A 25,226-nucleotide genomic window follows, 5' to 3' on the forward strand; every position below is an offset into this window, starting at 1 on the left:
CCATGGTAGGAGAAGTATTAAATATTAATCCAATACTTCATGAAACCAAAGGATGGGATTATGTTTCTGCTGTAAAGAAAAGGTACTCTGTGAAATAATCAGAAGGACTCTAACTTCACAAAAGGATTATGAACGTTTGACAAACCCCCTATGCACCAAGCAGCATTCTGAGTTACACTCAGGTCATCCACGTAAAAACCCTACATGCTAGGTACCATCATTATCCTCATTTTACAGATGAGGACACCGGAGAGCTGCGTTTCCAGGTCACACAGCCGTGCCGAGGCAGCTGGGCTCCAGTTTCTGTGTTCATATGTGGGGCTCTGGCCACTGCCTCGGCCAGGGGATGGGGCTCTGAGGAAGCGAAGCCTCAGCAGGGAGCCGGAGACCATCACTGGAGACAGCAGGGACATGCGCTCCAACCAGGAGAAACAGCCTCTCCCTGGGCAGGGTGGCTCGTGTGGGTCTGGACCAAGGACAAACCATGCAGGCCGAGTGCAGTGAGAAAGGCGCGGCTAGTCTGAAAGAAGCCTGGAACAGGAGCCAGGGATCAGATCACACAGAAGCTGGGGGGTCTGTGGGGAGGAGACTTGGGGGTGTATTTCTAAAAGAGGAAGTCATTAAAGGATTTTAATGGTGTCTACACATAACCTGATTGTGCTTTATTTTGCTTTTTGTTTTTTAAGTTCTTCTGGCTCCTGGAAAGAAAAGAGAGTGTAAGGAGCATGAGTGGAGGATAAGACACTGTTAGGTAGTCCAGGCAAGAGAGGATGGCAGTGTGCACTTGGGTGGTGAAGATGGAGCTGGTGCATGGGGGGTTCAAGACAGCTGACCTTCTGGGAGGGCTACTTGACACACAGTGACACCAGGACTACCTCTGCTGACCAGGATCCCCTGGAGGGCTGAAGAGCGCCCCCAGCTCACACAGAGAGACTCACTCTTGAAGATAAAATGAAGTTTCTTTGGGGAGTAGTAGCAAGCTGGGGGAAGTAAGTGAGATGGGTCTTTGAAGACGAGAATGAATTGACTAAGCAGCGAAGAGTAAAGTGATTCCAGACAAAAGTTCTGAGAGCTCAGAGCAGTATAAATAATCCAGAGACGTTTCAATGTAAGACTAGAAAAATGGCCTACAGGCTATTTGTGAAAACCTGAAAACCAGGCTAAGGAGTAGGGATGGTGTTTTGTCATAGTAAGTTTTGAAATAATATTTCAAAGCAGAGGAGTGATAGAACACAGATTTTAGAAAATAACCTGGCAGAATGTGAATGGCAGAAAAAAGCCAGCAAGGTGAGAAATGGGAAACCAATTATGAGTTCATCCTAGTCCAGGCAAGAGTCAAGGGCGTAATGCAGGGAAATGATAGTAAAAATGCCACCAGACTAAGAACAGAGAATTCTCCTCTAGCAGCCTCAACTGTCTACCTAACTCTTTTTGAGCAAAAATAAACAGCTCTTCTATCTTTCCAAGGAGTTTTTACTAGATTTTGAAGACTGACTAGTTCTACTTTTAAAGTATATCCAAATTATATTTCCACTGTGGAGAAGATTCACATGCTACGAGTTAAGCAAAATTTAAACATGACAACTGAGTGGCTTTAAATAAGCTCTGATTTATTGATGTTTTAGAACAACGGTTATGAGTCATACAAAGTGCATTATATAATCAAGTGCATAAGATGAGGATGAAGTAAATGAACAGTGACATTTAAGGAAAAAAAGTCACAAATATAGTCATACCTGAACTCAGGTTCCAAAAAACTGGATGCAGTGTCTAAACAAGTAATTAGATCTAGAAAAACAAGCAAAAAAAACCTGATTCAATAAAAGTAGGTTTACTCTTGCAGAAACACCAACTGTTTTTCCAAACCCAAACCATATTGTTTTAAACTTCAAAATCTTAACAGCTGTCAAGGATGTACTTTAACTTTTTAAAAAGTTTTTGCTAATCACGATTTATTTCTGATTTTAAGTATCCTGATTTCTGGGGCTATGTCTACCCCGTACTAAATACTGTCACATCACCTCACAGAATCACATATCATACACATGGATGGTACACAGAAAAAGCATAATTTATAGCCCGGAAGTAGCTTCTATAATATACAGCTCCTGAAACAAAAAATGTTTCTTGTTATTACATGACTAAAAATGATCCTTTGCTGGTTACACATGAGGAAAACAGTAAGAAAAGAGAGGTGAGTTAGTTCCATGGCGCTAACAATTGCTATTTAAAATCTGGTCCATGGGTAGGACCAGCAGCAGCGTCTTCTGGGGTGTTACTAGGAATTCACATTCTTGAACACCATCCATAGCTACAGAATCTCTGGGAGTGGGGCCCCGAAATTTGTTTTAGCAAGTCCTGCAGGTAATTCTAAAGCACACTCTGCAAAAGATGAAGCATAAAAGTTTTAACATTTTCTATCTCAAAATCAAATCTGTGTAACAGCTAACCGTGTCCAATTAAGAACTAAGTCACATGCTGTGTGTAAGAGGCTTCTGGTTCAAACATTTCAGGGGTTTCCTTCAGCTCTTAAGACAGAGGGCAAAATTCTCAACATGGCCCGCAAGGTCCCACCTCAAGGAACAACATCTCAAGGTCTGGTTCTGTCCCCGTCTTGCCTTCTTGCCATATGAGCCTTCTTTCTGTGCCTCGGTGCTCTCTTGGCCAGGAAGGCTTTCCCACTATCCCTTCACCTGGCTGACCCTCTCCAGAGCTCAGCTCAACCATCACATCCTCTCAAAAGCTGTTCCTGATCTTTGCAAGTCCAACTGTGGTAGCACGTAGTAGGCACTTACAGGTTTTCTGATTTAACGAATGGACGACTATATACATTCTCACAGTCTTATGTTAAGAATGGTCTGTTGCAATTCTAGAGGTAGAAGCAACATCATCTTATGTGTAGAGACTAAGGCTGTTGGTCTCTATCTTTGTATCGTCAGCAACTACCAGAGCATACAGCGTTTCAAGAGGAGGCTTTCTACCAACATTTACTGAATAAATGGAAAAATAAATGTTTGACTGCTAACATGTTTGGCTAAGTCCAATCATAAGACTAACCTGCAGGAGGAAAACCTAGAAGACGGTCGTAAGCCAATCAAAAAGGTGAGATTTCACATACAATATGAATGATGAGGTCACCCAAAACACTGACAGAAGTAATGCTTCACATGCTTCCCAGCACAATGAAGGGGTACAGATATCTGTTAAATCAGTAGAGAGCACAAAATAACCGAGTATTCTATTTTACAATTCTGAAGAAAAATTATGTATTTATTATCCAACTGCTATGTATCTTGAAGGAACTAGAGCGTAATAACTGTTAAACTAACAGGAAAGTGGTATTTTGAGAGTGAGTACATGGATTAGTATTTACATACCAGAGGTACTTGAATAACGATTAAGTTGAATCTGTGTTTAAGGAGTTTGAGAGGATACATGCCTGGTTGGAGTTTCACGACCACCTGGTTGACTGACTGGGAAAAGCTGACAAATTGAATTACCTGTACTTTATAGCTATTCAAGGCAATCTTTACACAGCCTCAACAAGAAATTTATTTTCCACTTTCCTGCTCCACCAAGAGAGTTTCCAGCTTCTAAGATTAGAAAGTGAACTTCTAAGATTAATAGTCTGGGATAAAAAGGTACCTGTGTGGTCCAGCATGGTATTCAAGTCACAAGAAGACTGCCAGCTGGCCCTGTTAGCTTCAGGCCACATGCCAGGATGCTAGTCAACGATGGATATACTTGATCAAAGCTGGGCTTTATTATAGTAAAAGTCCATGCAGTGCTGAAAGTCCAGATTATGCTCAAATGTATGTAACTCACGTGATCTCACTCTCCAATTCCCTGGGGGCTCAAAAGAGCTCCCTAGGAGGAAAACATGAATTCAGAACAGAAAGCTATAAGCAGAGTCAAGAAAACAGACAAAGAAAGTCTGATTTAGAGATTTTGACCTTTACAACTCCACAAATGCAAAGAAAATATCAATGAAGCAGAGAACTGGTAAGTTTTAAAATGTGTTTTTCTAGAAAGCATTTCCCAAGTAAAGAGCATTCCAGAAAATCACTATTACTCTAAGGCTCCTAGTTAATAAGTATGCAGCCTGGGCAAGATGAATATAGCTCAAAGAAAACCATCTGACTCAGGAAGACTTCACATAGCAATGTAGGAAGTTATCATAATGAATGGAACAGAACTAGAACTGAGGGTCCAGAAATAAATCTTCAAATTTATAGTCAATTGATTCCAACAAGGGTGCCAAGAAAACTTAATGGGGGCAAAAATGTCTTAAAGAAATGGTGCTAGGACAACTGGATATCCACATACAAAAGAAGGAAACGAAACCCCTATCTCAGATCATACACAGAAGTTAACTCAAGGTGGAGTCAAATTCAAGACCTCAAAATATAAAATACTTAGAAGGAGATATAGGTATAGATCTTAATTTTGCCTTAAGCAATGGCTTCTTAGACATGACACCAAAAGCATAAGCAAATAAACTGATTTCACCAAAATTTGAAACTGTTATGCTTCAAAGAATGCTATCCTGAAAAAGAAAGATAAGTCAAAGAATAACAGAAAATATTTGTAAATCATGTATCTGGTAAGAATCTATTATTCAGAATACACAAGGAATTGTTACAACTAGACATTAAAAAGAAAACTCAATTTTAAAAGGATCAAAGGATCTGAATAGACGTTTTTCCAATGAGCACCTAAAAAGACATTCAACATGATTAGCTATCAGGGATATAAAAATAAAAATCACAGTAAGGTCTGATTCTGATAAATATGTACATATATATTCAGAGAGGTGGTTGACGGTTGTGAGGTTTGAGACAAACAGTCAAAGATAACTTGAAGGCTTCTGAACTGTGCTAATTAAAGGTATGCATTCCAAGTACAGCATATGGGCAGTGGGTTTCCCAGGTGGCATAGTGGTAAAAGAATCCGCCTGCCAATGCCAGAGATGCAAGAAGACGCAGGTTCCATCCTTGGGTTGGGAAGCTCCCCTGGAGGAGGAAATGACAACCCACTCCAGTAATTCTTGCCTGGAGAATCCCACGGACAGAGACTGGCAGGTTACAGTCCAAGGGGTCAAAAAGAGACTGACATGACTGAACACACATGCATAATCAGTTCAGTTCAGTCCCTCAGTCATGTTCAACTCTGCGACCCCATGCACTGCAGCACACCAGGCTTCCCTGTCCATCACCAACTTCCAAAGCTAGCTCAAACTCATATCCACTAAGTTGGTGGTGATGCCATCCAACCATCTCATCCTCTGTTCTCTCCTTCTCCTTCTGCCTTCAATCTTTCCCAGCATCAGGGTCTTTTCGAATGAGTCAGCTCTTTGCATCAGGTGGCTAAAGTATTGCAGTTTCAGCTTCAGCATCAGTCCTTCCAATGAACACCCAGGACTGATCTCCTTTAGGATGGACTGGTTGTATCTCCTTGCAGTCCAAGGGACTCTCAAGTCTTCTTCAACACCACAGTTCAAAATTATCAATTAAAAAAAAAAGTACCAATTCTTTAGTGCTCAGCTTTCTATATGGTCCAACTCTCACATTCACATACGACTAATGGAAAAACCATAGCATTGACTAGGGACCTTTGTTGGCAAAGTAATGTCTCTGCTTTTTAATATGCTGTATAGGTTGGTCATAGCTTTTCTTCCAAGGAGCAAGCGTCTTTTAATTTCATGGCTGCCGTCATCATCTGCAGTGATTTTGGAGCTGCCCCCCCAAAATAAAGTCTGCCACTGTTTTCAGTGTTTCCCCATCTATTTGCCATAAAGTGATGGGGCTGGATGTCATGATCTTTGTGTTTTGAATGTTGAGTTTTAAGCCAGCTTTTTCACTCTCCTCTTTCACTTTCATCAAGAGGCTCTTTAGTTCTTCTTCACTTTCTGCCATAAGGGTAGTGTCATCTGCATTTCTGAGGTTATTGATATTTCTTCTGGCAATCTTGATTCCAGCCTGTGCTTCATCCAGCTCGGCATTTTGCATGATGTACTCTGCATATAAGTTAAATAAGCAGAGTGACAATATACAGCCTTGATGTACTCCTTTTTCAATTTGGAACCAGCCTGTTGTTCGATGTCTGGTTCTGACTGTTGCTTCTTGACCTGCATACAGATTTCTCAGGAGGCAGGTCAGGTGGTCTGGTATTGCCATCTCTTGAAGAATTTTCCACAGTTTGCTGTGATCCACACAGTCAAAGGCTTTGGAGTATCTATAAGTGGAAGCAGACATTTTTTCTGGAATCCTCTTGCTTTTTTGATGATCCAGCAGATGTTGGCAATTTGATGTCTGGTTCCTCTGCCTTTTCTAAATTCAGCTTGAACATCTGGAAGTTCACAGTTCATGTAGTGTTTTGATGTCTAGCTTGGAGAATTCTGAGCATTACTTTGCTAGCATGTGAGATGAGGGTAGTTGTGCAGTAGTCTGAACATTCTTTGGCGTTGTTTTTCTTTGGGATTGGAATGAAAATTGACCTTTTCCAGTCCTGCAGCCACTGTTGGGCTTTCCAAATTTGCTGGCATATTGAGTGCAGCACTTTCACAGCATCATCTCTGAGAATTTGAAAAAGCTCAATGGGAATTCCATCACCTCCTCTAGCTTTGTTCGTGGTGATGCTTCCTAAGACCTACTTGATTTCACATTCCAGCATGTCTGGCTCTTGGAGAGTGATCACACCATCATGGTTATCTGGGTCATGAAGATCTTTTTTGTATAGTTCCTCTGTGTATTCTTGACACCTCTTCTTAATATCTTCTGCTTCTATTAGGTCCATAGCATTTCTGTCCTTTATTGAGCCCATCTTTGCATGAAATGTTCCCTTGGTATCTTTAATTTTCTTGAAGAGACCTCTAGTCTTTCCCATTCTATTGTTTTCCTCTATTTCTTTGCACAGATCACTTAGGAAGGCTTTCTTATCTCTCCTTGCTATTCTTTGGAACTCTCCATTCAGATGGGTATATCTTTACTTTTCCCCATTGCCTTTCGCTTCTCTTCTTTTCTCAGCTATCTGTAAGGCTTTCTCAGACAACCATTTTGCCTTTTTGCATTTCTTCCTCTTGGGAATGGTCTTGATCACTGCCTCCTGTATAGTGTCACGAACCGCCGTCCATGGTTCTTCAGGCACTCTATCAGATCTAATCCCTGGAATCTATTTGTCACTTTCACTGTATAGTCATAAGGTATTCAATTTAGGTCATACCTGAATGGTCTAGTGGTTTTCCCCACTTTCTTCAATTTAAGTCTAAATTTGGCAATAAGGAATTCATGACCTGAGCCACAATCAGCTCCTGGTCTTGTTTTGCTGACTGTATAGAGCTTCTTCATCTTTGGCTGCAAACATAATCAATTTGATTTTGGTATTGACTTTCTGGTGATGTCCATGTGTAGAGTCGTCCCTGGTGTTGTTGGAAGAGTGTGTTGGCTCTGACCAATGCATTCTCTTGGCAGAACTCTGTTAGCCTTTGCCTGCTTCATCTTGTACTCCAAGGTCAAATGTGACTGTTACTCCAGGTATCTCTTGTGCCCATGGGGTCACAAAGAGTCAGACACGACTGAGTACACACACATAACAGTTAGGCAATAATGATTGTAAGAAGAAGCACTAATAAAGCACTCATTGTCAGATCAATTATGCTGGATCCACTTTACCATGTCTGACAACACCAGAAAATCAGTAGCATGTTCACAGTGAACAGCAGGATATAATTCACTCTGTTCACTAAGAGCTTCTGCATGGGAAATTTTTTTTTTTTTGGTAATTTTAATCCTTAATACATACAAAAGAATATTTGTAACATACACATTACTACACAAAACACCAAACATCTGGCGTACTTCATCTTGGTGCTCTGGACAACAGAGGAGCAGCAGTAGCAAGGAGGATGCCCATGGGGTTCTTCCAAAGCCCACAGCACTCAATCCCTCTTTTCCTTGCAGGGCCCAAGGGACAGGTGGGATCTACAGGGCAGACTCTACACTGGTCTTAGCAGCAGGGTCTACCCCAAAGTGAGTGTGATCATAATGTCTACACGAACAGCTGCTGTAACATCTGCCTTCCTTAACCTCAGAAGGCTTTACAGAGGAGGAAAGGGTCAGTGGGGTTTTGAAGGGAGGATAATGTGATTGTGAGGAAGAGCATGAGAAAATTAAAAAATAAAATAAAAAGGTGAGCCAATATTCAATAACAGGATGACAGATTCTGGGTTTTCTTAACGAAGACATCAACATCAGATTTCCTAAGACAGCTCTGACTTAGTTAGCAATATCACTATGAGCCACAATTGATATCCTATGCACAGGCCTTTCTTTAACGTACAATTAAAATTTTCCCAATACATAATAACTGAATAGGCTTGGGAGCTTCATAATTATTTCATGAAATATTTTTTAAAAACATGATATCTAATGCTAATCCACATAAAATACTGTGAAAATATGATAAATATTTTATAAGTTCATATACAATCAAACATATCAGCATATTGGTTACCAACTTAGAAATATTTTTGATTGACAGCACTGGTTATTCCTGAGACTACAGACTATGAAAGAGATATAGATTTTCCTCCAATTAATAGTCAGCTTTGTGATCTTGAATATATTGGAAAAGACTCTCAACGGTGTTAGTATCTATCACGAGTATAATGTGAACTACATTAGCTGCAGGGTATAAGTTTTGTCCATTTGAAGCCATTTACTCCTGAGGGAAGGGATACTTGACTGCCTGTATTTATTCTAACTCAAGAATGCATGGAGTAGGAAATGGTAACTCACTCCAGTATTCTTGCCTGGGAAATCCCATGAACAGAGGAGCCTGGCGGGCTGTAGTCCCTGGGGTCACAAAGAGTTGGACATGACTGATTGACTAACACTTCCACTTTTCTTTCAACAAAGCATAAAGCACTATAACTAATTATATTTATTTACCAGAAGGAAGAAAATACATGAAGTAAGACAATGTAGACCTACAGATTCTCCTCCTTTATTTGCTCTGAAACTCTTTTAAATAACAAACCCCCCAGAGCCTGAAGGGACGTGACACCATGCTTTCCATCTCTCACTCTGTCAGCAACCTTGCATTGTAGGTGTGCAGACAGTCACTTCATTCAAGAGCCACAGGACCAGGGACAAGGTTCACCTTCCTACTAGATTCTCATGTCAGGACTATTGGGTGACCTTGGGCATGATTCCTTCTTTCCACAATAGGAACCTGGCACTGATTTGTACCATCTGCAATGCAGTGTCAGGGAAATTTACATGTATAATAAAATGTAATTTATCGTGATTGAGAGTCTGACATTAGTAACTAATATTTACTAAGTGGGAGATAACTCATGTAGTATTTTACATCTAATTTCCTTTAGCATACTGAGAGTAGAGTAAATCTTATGTTTCTCCTAGAAAGATTATTAATACATTACCATCTATGGAAGCTGAATCCACAACAGGAGCTCAGGGAAAATTTTCTCAGATGGAAATATTAAAAAAAAAGAAAGTTTTTAAACAGACAATGTAGGCATGGCTCAGTTGCCTAAGCAGTAAGTGATACAGTCGAACAGACCACAAACTACTTATGGATAAATCAAATCCTCTTCACACCTAAATGCCTCTATACTAAAAAATGAAATATAAGACATATTAAAAGACATTATAAGACATGTTAAAATAACATAAGACATTGTATATTAAAATATAAAAGACATTTAAAAATATTAAAAATTATAAGACATTAAAATTCTTTTGTAATCTAGTATCGAGGATACTCATAATATCTAGTAAGAGTAGTAGTGAATGAATTTGTCCCCTGGATGGCACAAGTCAGCACAAATATATGTGCAGCCCCTTCAAAGCACTTCTAACTTACTAAAAAGAAAAAAACAAAAACAAAACCCAAACCACCTAGAAAACACTTAAAATCATCAAGGTGCTCTTCAGGTTATCTGTCAGCTTGAAATAAACTTTATCTTACAAAGATAAACTGCCTCTTTGGGTTACACCATCTTAACAAACTAATTCTGTTTATAAATGCTCTTTCTCTGCGAAACTGGTAAAAACTTTATTCATCAGCACCTTTGTTCTACAAACTGACAACAAAATACATGTATTTTTCTGCATGTGTACACACAAACACCATGCACACTGATTTGTGTACAAGGACAAAGTTTAAAATATGCATGTAAATTGAGACTTCATTAATAAAATCTTACTGAATAGTTTAAAAGTTTTAAACTGCTTGCCAGATACAACAAAAACTAGGTACACAACAGAAAAACTAAAAACAGAAACGCAGCTAACACAGTCCTCAAAACAGAAAGGATCCTATAAAATTACTGTGCAGTTAAGGTAGCAAACAATCCAAGGAATTCATGCTCTATTTTCAAAACCAAAAAGATGCCAAGCAGGAAAAAAAAAAACAACAACAACCAGTTACAGAAATCTGGACTCTGTTAGAAAGGAGCTCTCTATTCTGCCCCTATGTTTTATTTATAAGTTAATATAATCTGATGTAAGATGGAAGAAATGGAAAATATCTGCAAAAAAAATGTAGTTAAAGAATGTAGCAATTAAAACTTTTTATACAATTGCTGTTAATTCTAAAAATAATCTAACATATAGCAACAATAACCCTGTCAAGTGGGAATATTTGCCAGGCTCAGCTGTTCCCAAGCCTTATGCACAGTGTCATCAGATTCGAAGGTGTTGGCGGACAATGAACAAACAAGTGTTTATGAATTCCACTTAAGGAATATGTTAATATATCTTCATTGGATTACTTTATTTCACATGAAATTTTAAACTAGCTCCTGTTTCTAAGAAAAAAAAAAAGGCAAACTTTGACCACTCTGGATTGATGAAATCTGAAGTAATAAGCTTTAACATTACTTTTTACATGATAATTCACGTTCTAAAAAAGGAATATCAGACTATCACTTTTCAGCTGGCCATGTACCTAGATATGTGTACACACAAAGTCACACACACAGACAGCTAATTGATGGCACATAACAAAGAGAGGCTGCCTTAAAAGACGTGAAGTTATTGATGCAAATGTGGGTATGTCTTCTGAGCTCATTATTCAGTAACTAAAATTACCTAAAAAATTATTGCCCAGAGTCATCCCAGAAATGTTGAGCTTTACTTAGAAACCGGCTAATGTTGAACAGATTCAAAACCAGGAATTGAGAGCACTCATCTATAAAATTTATTTTATTTTCAAGTCCTGTGGTAAATGTTGTTTTTTACATTTACATTTTAGGATAAAAATGTCAGCATCATTTATCATTCTGGATTAAAAGATCTAAGTGCATCTGGACCTGTGCAAGGCTGGCTGTGCTTCTCTCGGTAAGACCAGCAGTAGTAAGGAGTTCTCTCTACAGAACTTCTAACCCCAGGATACCTCAGAATCCATGAACATCTTCAACTGTCAGAAAAGGAAAAAGTGTTAGTTGCTCAGTCATGTCTGACTCTTTGCAACCCCATGGACTGTAGCCCACCAGGCTCCTCCGTCCATGGAATCCTCCAGGCCAGAATACTGGAGTGGGTTGCCATTTCCTTCTCCGGGGGATCTTGTAGACCTGGGATTGAAACCTGGTCTCCTGCACTGCAGGCAGATTCTTCACTGCCTGAGCAACCAGGGAGTCCCTTCAATTGTCAGATAAGAATTTCAATTTCAGAAAGTCTAGTTCAATCCCTAGGTTGGGACGATCCCCTGGAAGAGGAAACGGCAACCCACTCCAGTATCCTGGCCTGGAGAATCCCATGGACAGAGGAGCCTGGCGGACTCCAGTCCACAGGGTTGCAAAGAGTCGAACACGACTGAAGTGACTTAACATACACGCCAAGTCAGAGTAGAACCACCGATCTTCCAATTATCACTGAAGTGCTGATTCATATATTTTTCTGTCTTTTTATGTTACTCAGTGGAAACAGGGAAACTTCCTTTCATTGGTAGATAAAATCTTTCAAACAATGACATTTACAGGTGAAAATTAAAAGTGGTAACTGGTAATGGGAAAGACTGGAAACTTCTGCTGAAAGATTTTAAAAATAACAAAGAGGAATAAGACCATAAAGTTATAAAAATTAGACCCTGAAGGGAAGAGGACACCAGGTGCTGAGCCCAAGACACCACAGCAACTCAGCACCTTACCCCAGAGGCTTCTTTGTGTCCAGAGCCTCTTACTTCAACATGAACTTGTGCAGACCAAATACTAACTCTTTGAAATGTTTCCCTGGAAAAGACACGCCTGGTTCAAAAGTCTTTAAAAAGAATTAGATTAGAATCTGGCCTAATCCCGGAGCTACTTTTATAACATGCATCGTATGCATGCATGCTAAATCACTTCCTTCTAGGCTGACTCTTTGTGACCCCATGGACCACAGCCCGCCAGGCTCCTCTGTCCATGGGATTCTCTAGGCAAGAATACTGGAATGGGTTGCCATGCCCTCCTTCAGGGGATCTTCCCAAACAAGATCTCTTAATTTGATCATCTCTGATCCAGACTCCTCTGAACAGCCTTTTAACTGGCCTCTTTACAATTATTTTTCCTTCTCTTTGGCCCATTCTTTACTGATCAAGGAAATGCAAAAACATAAATCCAATCATATCACTCCTCTGCTCTAATAGCTTCCATGCAATTTTTTTGGGGATAAAACTCTAACCCTTACATCTGCCACAAGGTTCTGAATAATGTGACGGGCCTTCTATTCATTCACTTCACCTCAGCTGAGCTGGCTGTTTCTCCAGTTCCCTCAAAGTTCCTCCCCCGCCTAAGGCCTTTGCATCTGCTGTTCTCCCTACAGTGTTCGTCCTTGTTTGTCTGGAATCTCCAATTAATCCTTTGGTTCTGGGCTCAGGAGTGGTTTCTTCAAGAGAGCTTTAATCTTCATCTGTCTCCTACTACCCGTACCCTCTGGCCTCTTATTGTTTGAATGTTTCCTTCATCACGCTTATTGTAACTGCAATTAAACAGCCACATGTCTAATGCCTTTTTCCAACCCTGTACTGCAAATCCTATGAAGGTGTGATTGCCTCTGTCTCATTTACTGCTGTCTTCCCAGTGCCAGGAATATGGCAGGAAAAAAGGCACTAAAGGGAATATAATTTTGCAATGGGCTCCTGTAAGAAGTAACGAAAAGTAATCTATCTCATACAAAATCATGACTCTATCAATAACATATCACACTATAACATTAACAAGTCTTTGTGACACTTTAACACATGAGGAAGCCAGTAAAGCAAGGTCTTTACCACTTTTGCATTCCCAAATACTCTCAACCTTCAACCAGGTTATCAAGCTGGCACATGTGATGTTCCTTGAAAATATTCATGGAATTCAGTGTGGCAGCTAGGTTTCCTGGATGGAAACAAACTGAGACTCTAAACGAAAAGCCAACCAGCCTTCAAATGAACAAGTCATTACAAGAAATTATGTCTGAAAGGCCACCCAAGAAGAAGTAATATGAGATTCAACCAGTGCTCTCTTGAATTTAGCCAATTCACTTCAAATAAAACAAATGCTTGATGGATGGGCAAGAACGCACAAAAAACATTAAGAAAAAGTCCAGGAGTGAGCTGTGAAATGAGGATTTCCCAAGATGATTATGACTTTGGACAGTGCTACTATAAAGAAGTTCCAGATTATGGTGGATATTTCAAAAAGTCTTTGGAACTGAAGATTCATCTAAAATAGTGACACAGCTATTTGAAGTTTAGCACAGATGTATACATGTCTATAAGACACTGCTTCTGGTATCTGAGACGACTGGAAGTTCTTAAGAAACTCTAACGTAGGACATTCAGGTCCCTTTGGATCAAAAGCTCCATAATTTAAATATCCAATGTAAGAAACTTTTTTTTTTTTAAGAGGAGATACTTATTTTCCAGAAACTTTTAATTCAATGAATAACAGAGAAAGGGGAAAACAGGAAAATGCAGAATAAATAATTTAAACTGACCCTGCAACAAGAAACTTAAGGAGAATAAGCAGCTAATTATCTTCTATCCTCTCACCCAATAACCCAAGACTTTCACAAAGTAAAACTGAAAAGGATAGGAAGCTTATCATTTCACTCTGTTTTCCACCTTACTCTCTTGATAGTGGGAGGGTGGACAGTGGGAAAAAACGAGATATGTGTTTGTACAGTAGTGAAAGGGTGAAACTAACATGTTTTCTGCCTACTGTGATGTGGGCCTAAAACACTAAACATACATTATTAGATTTAGTCCTCACAACTAACCCACTTGCAGATGAAGCTCACCGCGGTGACATGACCGGTCAGAGGTCCCCTGGCTGGTACCTGGCACAGACAAGCTCTGATTCCAGATGCCCAGTGCCCCTTCTACAACACCCCACTGCCTTAGTCTCCTTGTTCTGTCAAATACATTAACTGTTTATTTAGCACAACATTTCCAGCTCATTTCTTCCCATTATTCCATTCAAATGAGCTTTCTTTTTCACTCTGAGGGATTCTATCACACCTTTTCCCATAGCTTAGAGATTAAGGGGAAGCAGACCTTCCTTTACACACAGCCGCTCCCCTCTCTTATCCTCTTAACACGACTTTTAATGAGGCACAGAGTGTATCTCAAACCCACCGCAGCCGAGAAGGAACAGTTGGCACCGCCCTGAATCATTCCCAGGCCCATTCATTCCCAGACATTCTCACACCAAGGAGGTTCTCAACAACTTTCTCATTTACACAACATAAAGTAGAGGCTAATTTTTAATTTTAAATGGCCAACCTAGTTAAGTCATTGTTGAATATCAAAATAATTATCAATTTTCTACTTTAAATGATTTCTTTCATATGCCCTTGTACTAATAAAATTAAAAAATTTTTTCTCACCACAAGAACCCAATGGCAGAGGGGAATGAACGAATGCTACAGTGACCAAAACTTGGGAGAGATTTCATTCAAGTCCTGCATTTTAGCTTATAGAGATTTGAGTTAATTTTCCATTCTGTCCCACTTAATAGTCTTGTTTTTAATTCCCCCTTCATATTGTAAACATCAACAATTTAGAAAACATCTCATGCTTCTGTTGCGGTGTCTCAGAGAGCACTTTCCCCATTACCCCTGCTGGTATGCAACACGCTTCTTAGGAAAGAATGGTAATATGGTTTTTAACACAGTAAGATGAAGCGGCAACCTGTGGATAATAAAGCTTTAAATTGATCATTTCAGCAACTGACAGATTTTTAAAAAGTTATTGCTTGTGCTCCAATCTTATAAAAGTGGAAAAATCAGTATTTCTTCTGCTAAGGAAAGGTAAGTATATAAAAGGACTTTATAAAAAGTTAATATACTTAATTTTTAAAATTCTGAAATTGATTTATCTGTCAGGTTTATGTATGTGTTATAAACTGTTCAATCTTCCTACGCTATTCCAATCTCAGATAACAGGTACTCAAAGAAAATACCGTATTTCTGTTTTCAGAATTTGTAAAACGTGAGAATCATCATATAAGGTGAAAATTACCTTGCTTTTCTATAATTGAGTATGAAGCCAAAAATCCTCGTCCAGAAACGTGAATTCCACTCATGAACAGCACTGTGATTTCATTGCTTTTTGATTCAATTGAATGGTTCATTTGCAACCCCAGACCACAGTATTTGCCTAGGATGAAAGAAAAGCAGATATTTGGTATGATTCATAAAGTCAACATTATTTACGATGTAGGTTAACAGAATCATAATAGCACACCAAGCTGAACAAACTAGGTATTACATTAATCTAAAATGGTGACTAGAATATTACTCTGGAGAGAAAAAAAAAAAAACAAAAACAGCAAGTAATAAACTGTTCATATGATGCAAAGGGAAAAACAGTGTATTCAGACATCACTGACCTTATAATGACTCAATTTCCTGTGAAACACAAGTGACAAGGAATTAAAACAGTGACAAGGAATTTAAAAAAAAATTAACTTAAAGTATTTCATGTAGGCAAGTGGCTCATAAATGAACCAATAGTTAATCGGTGGTATTCTTAACATGTTTCCCATAGGGTGCCCCTAGATTCCTGAGCACAGGGACCCCTCCAAACTTTTACAGATCTTCTCAAGTTTTCTTCCAAGAATTGCTGGACTTCTGTCAACCCCTTCTGTCATGTTCAGTCCCACAGTTTTAACTATGACATGACCATTCACATTCACGCCTCTATATAGCCTTTTCCTTGAACTTCAGAAGCATATATCTAACTGCCTAGCAAGTTTTACTCTTTAAGGTCTAACAGACATGTAAAAAATAACAGATCTTCCCTCAGAACAGATCTAAGTTTATTAAGATAAAAGGGAAGAAAAGAAAATAATTGAAAGAAAAGATACTGCACCAACAACTAATAAAAATAAAAATAAAAATGAGTTTTTCTTATGCGCACGGTAACTTTAACAAATTCTGAATAAAAAGTTCTAAAAATATTTTAAGTTGAGCAGTATCACTCCATGGGCTTCCCTTATACCTCAGTTGGGAAAGAATCTGCCTGCAACGCAGGAGACCCAGGTTCAGTTCCTGGGTAAGGAAGATCCCCTGGAGAAGGAAATGGCAACCCACTCCAGTATTCTGGCCTGGAGCCTGGGGGACTACAGTCCATGGGGTCGCAAGAGTCGGACATGACTTAGTGACTAAGTCACCACCAAATCACTTTAATAAGAGTAATGTGTACTTCCATAGACTATACATTATCATGTGAGTAGAAAATGCTAAATAATTCACCTCTATCACCACCACCATCACCCAAACCAGAACTGATAAGGGAGCTAAGGTCACAAGGTTGATATACAGAAGTCAATTGTGAAAAATAACCTAATCAAAATGGACAGAAGACCTAAACAGGCATTTCTCTAAAGAAGACATTCCGATGGCCAACAGGCACATGAAAAGATGCTCAACACTGCTAATGACTAGAGAAATGAGGTATCATCTCACACCTGTCAGAATGCTATCAGCAAAATTCTACAAATAATAAATGCTGGAGAGGGCATGAAGAAAAGGGAACTCGCCTACATTGCTGATGGGAATGTAAACTGGTGTAGCTGCTATGGAAAACGGTAAAATAAAGCTATCGTACGATCCAGCAATCCCACTCCTGGTAATATATCCATAAAAGACAAAAACTCTAACTTGAAAAGACATGTGTACCCACCCCGCCCTGTGTTCACAAAGCACTGTTTACAACAATCAAGATACAGAAGCAATCTAACTATCCATCAACAAATGAAAGGATAAAAGAAAGATGTGGTATATATACATATACATACACATATACATACATATATATACACACACACACACACACACACACACAGACATACATAATGGAATAGTACTCAGCCATAAAAAGCAAAACATTGCCATTTGCAGCAACATAGATGGACCTAGAGAACTAAGTCAGACAAAGACAAATATATGGTATCATTTATACAGGGAATCTAAAAAATAATACAAATGAATTCATTACAAAATAGACTCACAGACACAGTAAACAAACTATGGTTACCAAAGGGGAGAGAGAGAGGTGGGGAGGGACAAATTACTGTTTAAAAGGGACTCAGTAATATCACCAAGAATGGATTTGCCTTTCCTTCTAAAGAAGGAAAGATTAGGACTACTTAGTCATTGTTCATTTTGATTTCAGGGAAAAGTAGCTATTCCAGCATTATTTTGTTCATGAATAAATGACAGATCCAGTATCTGCACATTTTAAGATGAATAAGGTTCATGTGAGAAAATGGACCGTGAGACCTTTATCTTCCTTCACACATTCACAAAGAACTATCTGGATGGATTGAGGGTTTAAATGTGCAGAAGGGAAAAAGTAAAGCATTTAGAGGCAAACCCTGAGAACATATTCATAACCTGTAAGAGGGCAAAGATTTTAAAAGCGAATGCAAAAAGTATTAATACTACTCATGAAAAAAAATTAATGTGAATGTTAAAATTAAGTTAAAATTAATGTTTGCTTATCAAAAGATACCAATATAAAGGAATAAAAAGGAAAGCTATAGAAAGGGAGAATATTTGTAACATTTATATCTAAAAAGAACCCATAACCAGAATATATAAAAGAACCCCTACAAATAAAATAATCATCCAATAGAAAAAATGCATTAAAAACTTCAAGATTCTTCACAGAAGATACCCAATGGCTAATAAACACATGAAGAGAGAACAATATCATTAGCCATTAGATAAGGCAAAGCTACAACGTGATATCAGTTCATACACACTAGAAGTGTGATAAAAGAAAAAAATAGACAGTAATAAGTAGAACTCTCCCACATTGGCGGTGGGTGTGGAATGGCACTACCACAGAGGCTCTTGGCAATATCTACCAAAGCTGACCATATGGACACTCAGGGAACAAGCAATTCCTTTCCTAGATACAGAAATGTGCATTAATGTTCACCAAAAGATAGGTGAGAGAACATTCACAGCAAACAATTAATAACAGCCAAAAAGGGTTATTCATATAGTGGATATATCTTAATTTCCTTATTGTCAGAAGTTTGCTTGCTTCTGATTTTTCTACACAGTGAATAATATTGCAATAAACATTTTCCTAACATAACTTCTATCTTTTAAAATATTTAAGAGTGATTTTTTAGAGTGATTTTTAACATTTGCTTCCACACTGCTACTTAAGTGAGCTATGCCAGTTATTACAGCCTCAATATTAAAAAAATGACAAATTTCATCACAGCACTATATTAAAAGCTATGTTTTCAACCAATCCAAGAGTAAGGGAGGTCATATACTTAGTTCTAAAACTTTTACATTTCTCTGATTATAAGAAAAGTTGCCTCCTCCAATATTCTCTTTCATAATGGCAGCATGGACAAAAGAGCACCCAAGTTTTTATCAGTTCCCATGATGGTGACCCTTAAAGGGTCCTGACTGAAAATTTTATTGCAATCATGTGGATCAAAATGTCTGCAAAGCAATACCAACCTTCCTCATCAAATTTTTCTAAGTAGGCTTTCCTTCTCTTCTGTGAAACTTTCTACCCGAAGTGAGGACTACAAGACTTTTTCTCTGGAAAAGCAGCACATTTCTGGATAGAGGAAAGCTCCATACTCAGAAAAGGTAAACGACTCAAGGCCCTGGCTCTTATTAAGTTGACAGCTTCTTTCAGGACAGCGGGCAGAGTTTTCTCACACCAGGTACACTAGTGTGAAGAGCAGTGAGTCATAACTGCATGGACTTCAGCAAAACCACAAGTGCTGCCAAGCATCACAGGTGAGACACACACAGCATACCAAGGAATTTCTTTCAAAGATTTTCTGGAAAAGTAAACTTTTCACCACTTATAAGATGTCAAAGACTTTTTAATATTTCCTGTAAGGGTTTACAAATAGGAGTTCTTAGGTAGGGTCGGCATCACATGGCCTAGGTTTATCCAGTTGAATGACAATGAGAAATGAGACAGGGGTCAATTCCTCACTAACCTGTCTCAAAACATTAGAAAAAACATTCTGAAGGACACCATTTACAGAGACAAAGCTTTAGCATTTCTCTGTTCTAGTCCACAAACCAGCTTGACCATTTTAGGGTACAAAGATTCACTAAGGTTTTTTGAAATGCATGTGGCTTCTGTACTTTCCAATGCAACAACCAACCTCATATGATGCTTCTGCATTAGGAACAAATCTAAGTTAAATGTGGGTACCCATCCAGCTTCTAATGAAAAAAAAATTCACAGTAATCAATGTATTTTTGTGGTAAACAGATATGAGATGACTTTAGCCTTCCTGAGATCATGTTTTCACAGACCAGGACTTTATCTCACGTGAAATTCTTACATGGCTCTTAAATCTACTATGGAAAATACCCATAATCATTAAGATTAAAGATCACTTCTTTAATTCCTGCCCATAAGTAAAATATTAGTGATGATTTATTGTAATAACACTTCTTTCAAATGAAATGAAATAATTTATACTTTAAACTGTTGTAAAATAATAATTTTTTTGACAAACAGAACTTTAAAAGAAACTCCAAGAATGAAATTTATTTTATTTTTATCAGGGTCACAAATCCCTAAAACATATCAAGAGATTTCATGGAGTCTAAAAGTAACTTAAGTGGCAAAGGTTAATGAAAGACCAATCAGGGAAGACAAAGACACCTAAGATATCCTACGCATAGCTAGAAAATACTGAAAACTAAATCCACTGGTAAGTAAGACGACTGACCTCAGAGGAGGAACTCAAAAGCAAAGAAATCCTGAATGGGGCAATTTTGGAAAGGAAACACTTTGGTGGAAGAAGTAGGTTAAAAGTAGCAGAGAGATATGGAAACTGTACGGCAAAGATGGGGATGAAGTCAAATAAGAGCAGGAAATTTAGGATCTTGCAAGATATATATATATTTTTTAAAAAAAGGGATATACAATCCCTTCCCTTCTACAGCCTCTTCTCTTGAGGGCAAAAAAAAAAGGTAGGAAAGAAAAATTTACTACACTAACAGAAGAGGGCTATCATGAACTTATGATAAACTACAAAACTTGTAAACCACTGCAAACTGCCAGCACTGTCCACAGAAATACTTAGGCATTGTCTTTACCTATTTAAACAAAAAAAGTAGAAAAAAAATGAGAATCTCAGCGATTCAGTTTATGGAACCCCCCTAATCCCCCCAAATGATGGTAAAACAGAAGGAAACTGGAACACAACACTAAACTTAATTAAATGTCCTCAAACAAGCAACTGGGGATATGGCAAAACACCGCGAAACAGAAACTCAAAAACTAAGAACAGAAATGGACAAAAAGCAGGGAAGAAAAAGAGTTGGCTGATCTCAGAAAAGAAATACAAAACAGTGACAAAATTATGTCAGAAATATTACAAGGTGCACAAGGAATAATATTCTAATGAAAATATGATAATAAATGTTGAAGAAAAGAACAAATACAATGAAAAGGAAACTGAAAAAAGTAAAAAGGATCAGTGAGAACGTGGCTTAAATGAATGTGACTGAAACAGCAAAGAAGGCTGTTTTCTTACAATTAAGGTATTCTAAAAAGATACACAAGACAAATGGAACAGAAATAACATTAAACTATAATTCAAGAAAGTTTTCTAGAATCTAAATAGTGAAAGTGCTCATTGGATACAGTGAAAACTAACCCAATGATAAACTTCAATACATATCCTTGTAAAACTGTTTGACTTTAAAGGAATCTTTACAGCTTCAACACAAAGATTAAATATCTTATAAGGGCAAGAGAATTCAATTAGTATCAAACTTCTCGAAAGACAACAACAATAACATAAAAAAGTCAGGCAATAATGGAAGAGCATTTTTTTTCCCAAACTCAAAGAATGAAAAAAAAAAAACACAAAACCCTCAGAGAATGAACACATGAACCAAAACCTTACATATAAAATCAAACTGATACTCAAGGTAAGAAAAAATTTTAAATTAAGCAGCTCTGAACATGTAAGATAACTGTACTCAAGCCTCTTTTAAAGAACCAATCTATACAAAGATGAACTTCATTCATTTAAGATATAATTGGCAGAACTTAAGTAAAAAGACTGCCGGTGAGCATTTAATATATTTAAACAGTGATAAAAGTTGGATGAGTTGAAGATTAAGATATTATATGATACAGACTATGTGTTATGAATTTTGTTCTGTCAGAGTAGAAATGAAGAAAGAAGCAGGCGGGAAAGAGGAAAGAATTAGGTTGGTACAAATGTAATTACGGTTTCGGACAGTGAATTTTATATCATTATAAATAGGCTCCAACACATCTTTATTAATCAAAATAGGAACCATTACAATCAGCACATTTTTGCCAATGAGAAATATGCTTGCTTATTCTTGTAGCATAAAAATTACTGCTTCAGGATTTGCTAAACTCTTGGAAAGCATTTTCTGCCTCCTGCTGGTTGTGGAAGCATTTTCCCCGCAAAAAGTTGTCCAGATGCTTGAAGAAGTGGTAGTCGGCTGATGAGAGGTCAGGCGAAAACGGTGAATGAGGCAAAACTTTGCAGCCCAATTCGTTCAACTTTCGAAGCCTTGGTGTGCGCCATGTGGTCGGGCTTGGTCATGGAGAGGAAGTGGGCCCTTTCTGCTGACCGATGCCGGCTGCAGGCACTGCAGTTTTCGGTGCATCTCATCGATTTGCTGAGCATACTTGGTTTTGCCAGGATTCAGAAGGCTGTAGTGGATCAGACCAGCGACAGACCACCAAACAGTGACCATGAGCTTTTTCTGCTGCAAGTTTGGCTTTAGGAAGTGCTTTGGAGCTTCTTCCCAGTCCAACCACTGGGCTGGTGATCGCCGGCTGTTGTCTGAAAGCCACTTTGCAAGTCACAATCTGATCAAGAAATGGTTCCTTATTGTTGCACAGAGTAAGGGAAGACGACACTCCACGACGACGATTTTTCTGATTTGTGGTCAGCTCACGAGGCGCCCACTTTTTCACCTTTCCAATTTGCTTCAAATGCCAAATGACCATAGAATGGTCGACATTGAGTTCTTCGGCAACTTCTCGTATAATTATAGAGGATCAGCTTCTGTGATGCTCTCAATTGGTCATTTTCAACCTCTGATGGCTGGCCACTACGCTCATCCTCAAGGCTCTTGTCTTCTTTGCGAAACTTCCTGAAGCACCACTGCGCTCTATGTTTGTTAGCAGTTCCCGGGCCAAACGCGTTGTTGATGTTGCAAGTTGTCCCTCTGCTGCTTTACGACCCATTTTGAACTCAAATATAAGAAAACCACTTAAATTTGCTTTTTTGTCTAACATCACTTCCACAGTCTAAAATACATATAAAATACACAGCAAGCAATAAGTCATTAGCCAAAAGAAAACAAAAAACACACAGAGAAAGACATGTAGTAAAATGAGGTATAACATAACCATATTTATTTATTTAAGAATGTATTCAATATCAAATGGTAAATGTCAACAAGGCAGAAATCACAATTACTTTTGCATCAACGTAATAGAACAGTTCACTGAATGTTATATGAATAAAAGACAGGAGTTACAGGCAACTGGTAGGAATGAAAAGACACCATGAAAAATAGACAAATCAGATAAAAGACGAAGTCAATGGAATTAGAGGCATTTAAGAACATAAAATTGAAAAAAAAAAAAGCAAAATTGGAAGGTAATACTTAAAACTACAAAGCTTATGAGTTTAAATATAGATGAAAAGAAAACAATACAAAGAGATAAACACAGCAAATATAAAACACATGACTGATTATACCTTAAAATAACATGATTAAGACAAAAAAAATTACAGTTTTATAAACAGATAAAACAGGTCTTAGCTTTAATTATTTTAAAAAAATATTTTCAATTTGGTTCATAAAATGAGACCCTCAAGTATGTTATATGTAAGAAATACATCCCAAACAAAATGATTCAGCAAGGCTAAAAGGAAAGGAATGAGCAAAGACAGGAATGCCAAGCTAATGAATGTAAAAAGAGATAAGGAGGAAGGTGTCTATGTGATACTAATATCAGACAAAGAAAAATGCAAACTCAAAAGTACTAAATATGACAAAGGAGAAACTTTTTAATGCTAGAAGTCACGATTTAAAATGAAGACATTATAATTATGAATAGCTATGCAACAACATTACAATCACCTTTATAAAAGTAAAAACCCAAAGATATGCCGAAAGAAAAAAGACACTAGAAACAGATCAAGTAGATAAAAATAAAGATATGAAAACCTAAACAGCATAATAAGATATTTTGGAGGCATATTAAACTTTATATCTTACTATTAGAGAACAAACCTTCCTCTCAAGCATACATGAGACAGTCACAAAAAAGATATCTTAGGTTATACATAAAATAAAAGCAAGTTCCATAAAGTAGAATATTACAAGTTTTCTAAGCACAATGCAATAAAACTAAAAAACTATTAACATTAACAGTATGTGTACAATATGCTTTTAATACTAACCACCTGAGGATCAACTTAGAGGCAGTGAGCTGATACTCTCAATATAAAGCAGCACCGTTGAGAACTTGGCTCGGACAGTACTTTTGGGGCCTGTCCTATGTACTCTAGGGCACATAACAGCACCTCCTAGATGCCAGTAACACTGCCTTCTCCCACAGTGGGACAACCAAAAATGTCTCCAGACATCTCCAGTGTCCCCTTGGAAGGCAAAACGCCAAACTTTTGAGAACACTGTCCAAAGAGAAAATGACAAAGCTCTCAAAAAGAAAAGTCAGTTGACAGGTTTAGAGAGTTAAATTAAGCATGAGGCTGAAGCTAAATACAAGAGTTACAGGTCCAGCTAGGATTTATAGAGAGAGAAAGGTAAGGATTAGGATAATTTGTAATAGAAATCCGAGAGAGTTAATGAAGGCAGATATTACCTCTGGGTGGTTAGCTTTCATATAAGTTGTGTTTGTTGTATAAAAAGTTTGTCTCTCTTACATATGTGCATCAGTTAACATATTTTAGTCACTGTAGAAAAACAGATTTTTCAGGGCTGACATTTGTTTTGATTGTTGAATACCTATGTTGAAACTACTATTAAATATTTTAATACTGGCTGTAAAGAAAAAATAATGTCAAAATAGGGAGTTCCCTGGTGGCCTAGTTGTTAGGATTCTGGGCTTTCACTCTTGTGGCCCAGATTTAGTCCCTGATCAGGGAAATGAGATCTTACAAGCTGCCACCTGGCCCAAAAGACAAGGTTATTTCAAAATAGATAGCTAAAAGGAAAAAGTTAATGTTTACTAGAAAGCTGCTAGTTTCAACAGTCTAGGGTAAGTGGACCACGTAGTAAAAAAATTAAGGAGTAATGTCACCACTGCCATGCGTGTACGCTCAGTCAGGTCCTACTCTTTGCAATCCCATGGACTGTAGCCTGCCAGGCTCCTCTGTTAATGGAATTTTCCAGGCAAGAAACACTGGAGCAGGCTTGCAATTTCCTATGCCAGGGGATTTTCCCAACCTAGGGATGGAAACCATGTCTCTTGTGTCTCGTGTACTGGCTGGATACCTGTTAATACCTGCCAATAGATACCTACTAATAGCTGGTATCTATTACTCTATGGCCTAGTGGTTGAGGTTACGGACTTTGCTGTTAGCCAGACCTTAATTCAAGTCCCAACTCTGCCTATATGACTTTGGGCAAGTTGCTTACCTTTTTAAAATCTTCTATTTATCTGTTTTATGGGAATAATGAGCAGGATTCTTGCAGGACTCAATACAA

The 25,226-nt window shown here is 38.1% G+C and overlaps 1 protein-coding gene across 2 annotated transcripts in view; it reads right to left on the bottom strand.

Annotated features, from left to right (window-relative positions):
* The window catches only part of DCBLD2 (discoidin, CUB and LCCL domain containing 2), a 213,176-nt gene that overhangs the window by 26,064 nt on the left and 161,886 nt on the right, over positions 1 to 25,226 (bottom strand). For both annotated transcript variants that reach the window (XM_043448726.1, XM_043448725.1), the window contains 2 exons: positions 15,505 to 15,642; positions 1,737 to 1,788 (listed from right to left, as the gene is read on the bottom strand). In XM_043448726.1, coding sequence (XP_043304661.1) covers positions 1,737 to 1,788; positions 15,505 to 15,642 — 190 coding nt within the window. The remainder of the gene's footprint in view (positions 1 to 1,736; positions 1,789 to 15,504; positions 15,643 to 25,226) is intronic.

Source organism: Cervus canadensis, chromosome 27, assembly GCF_019320065.1.
Source record: "Cervus canadensis isolate Bull #8, Minnesota chromosome 27, ASM1932006v1, whole genome shotgun sequence".
Classification (NCBI taxonomy): Eukaryota; Metazoa; Chordata; class Mammalia; order Artiodactyla; family Cervidae; genus Cervus; species Cervus canadensis.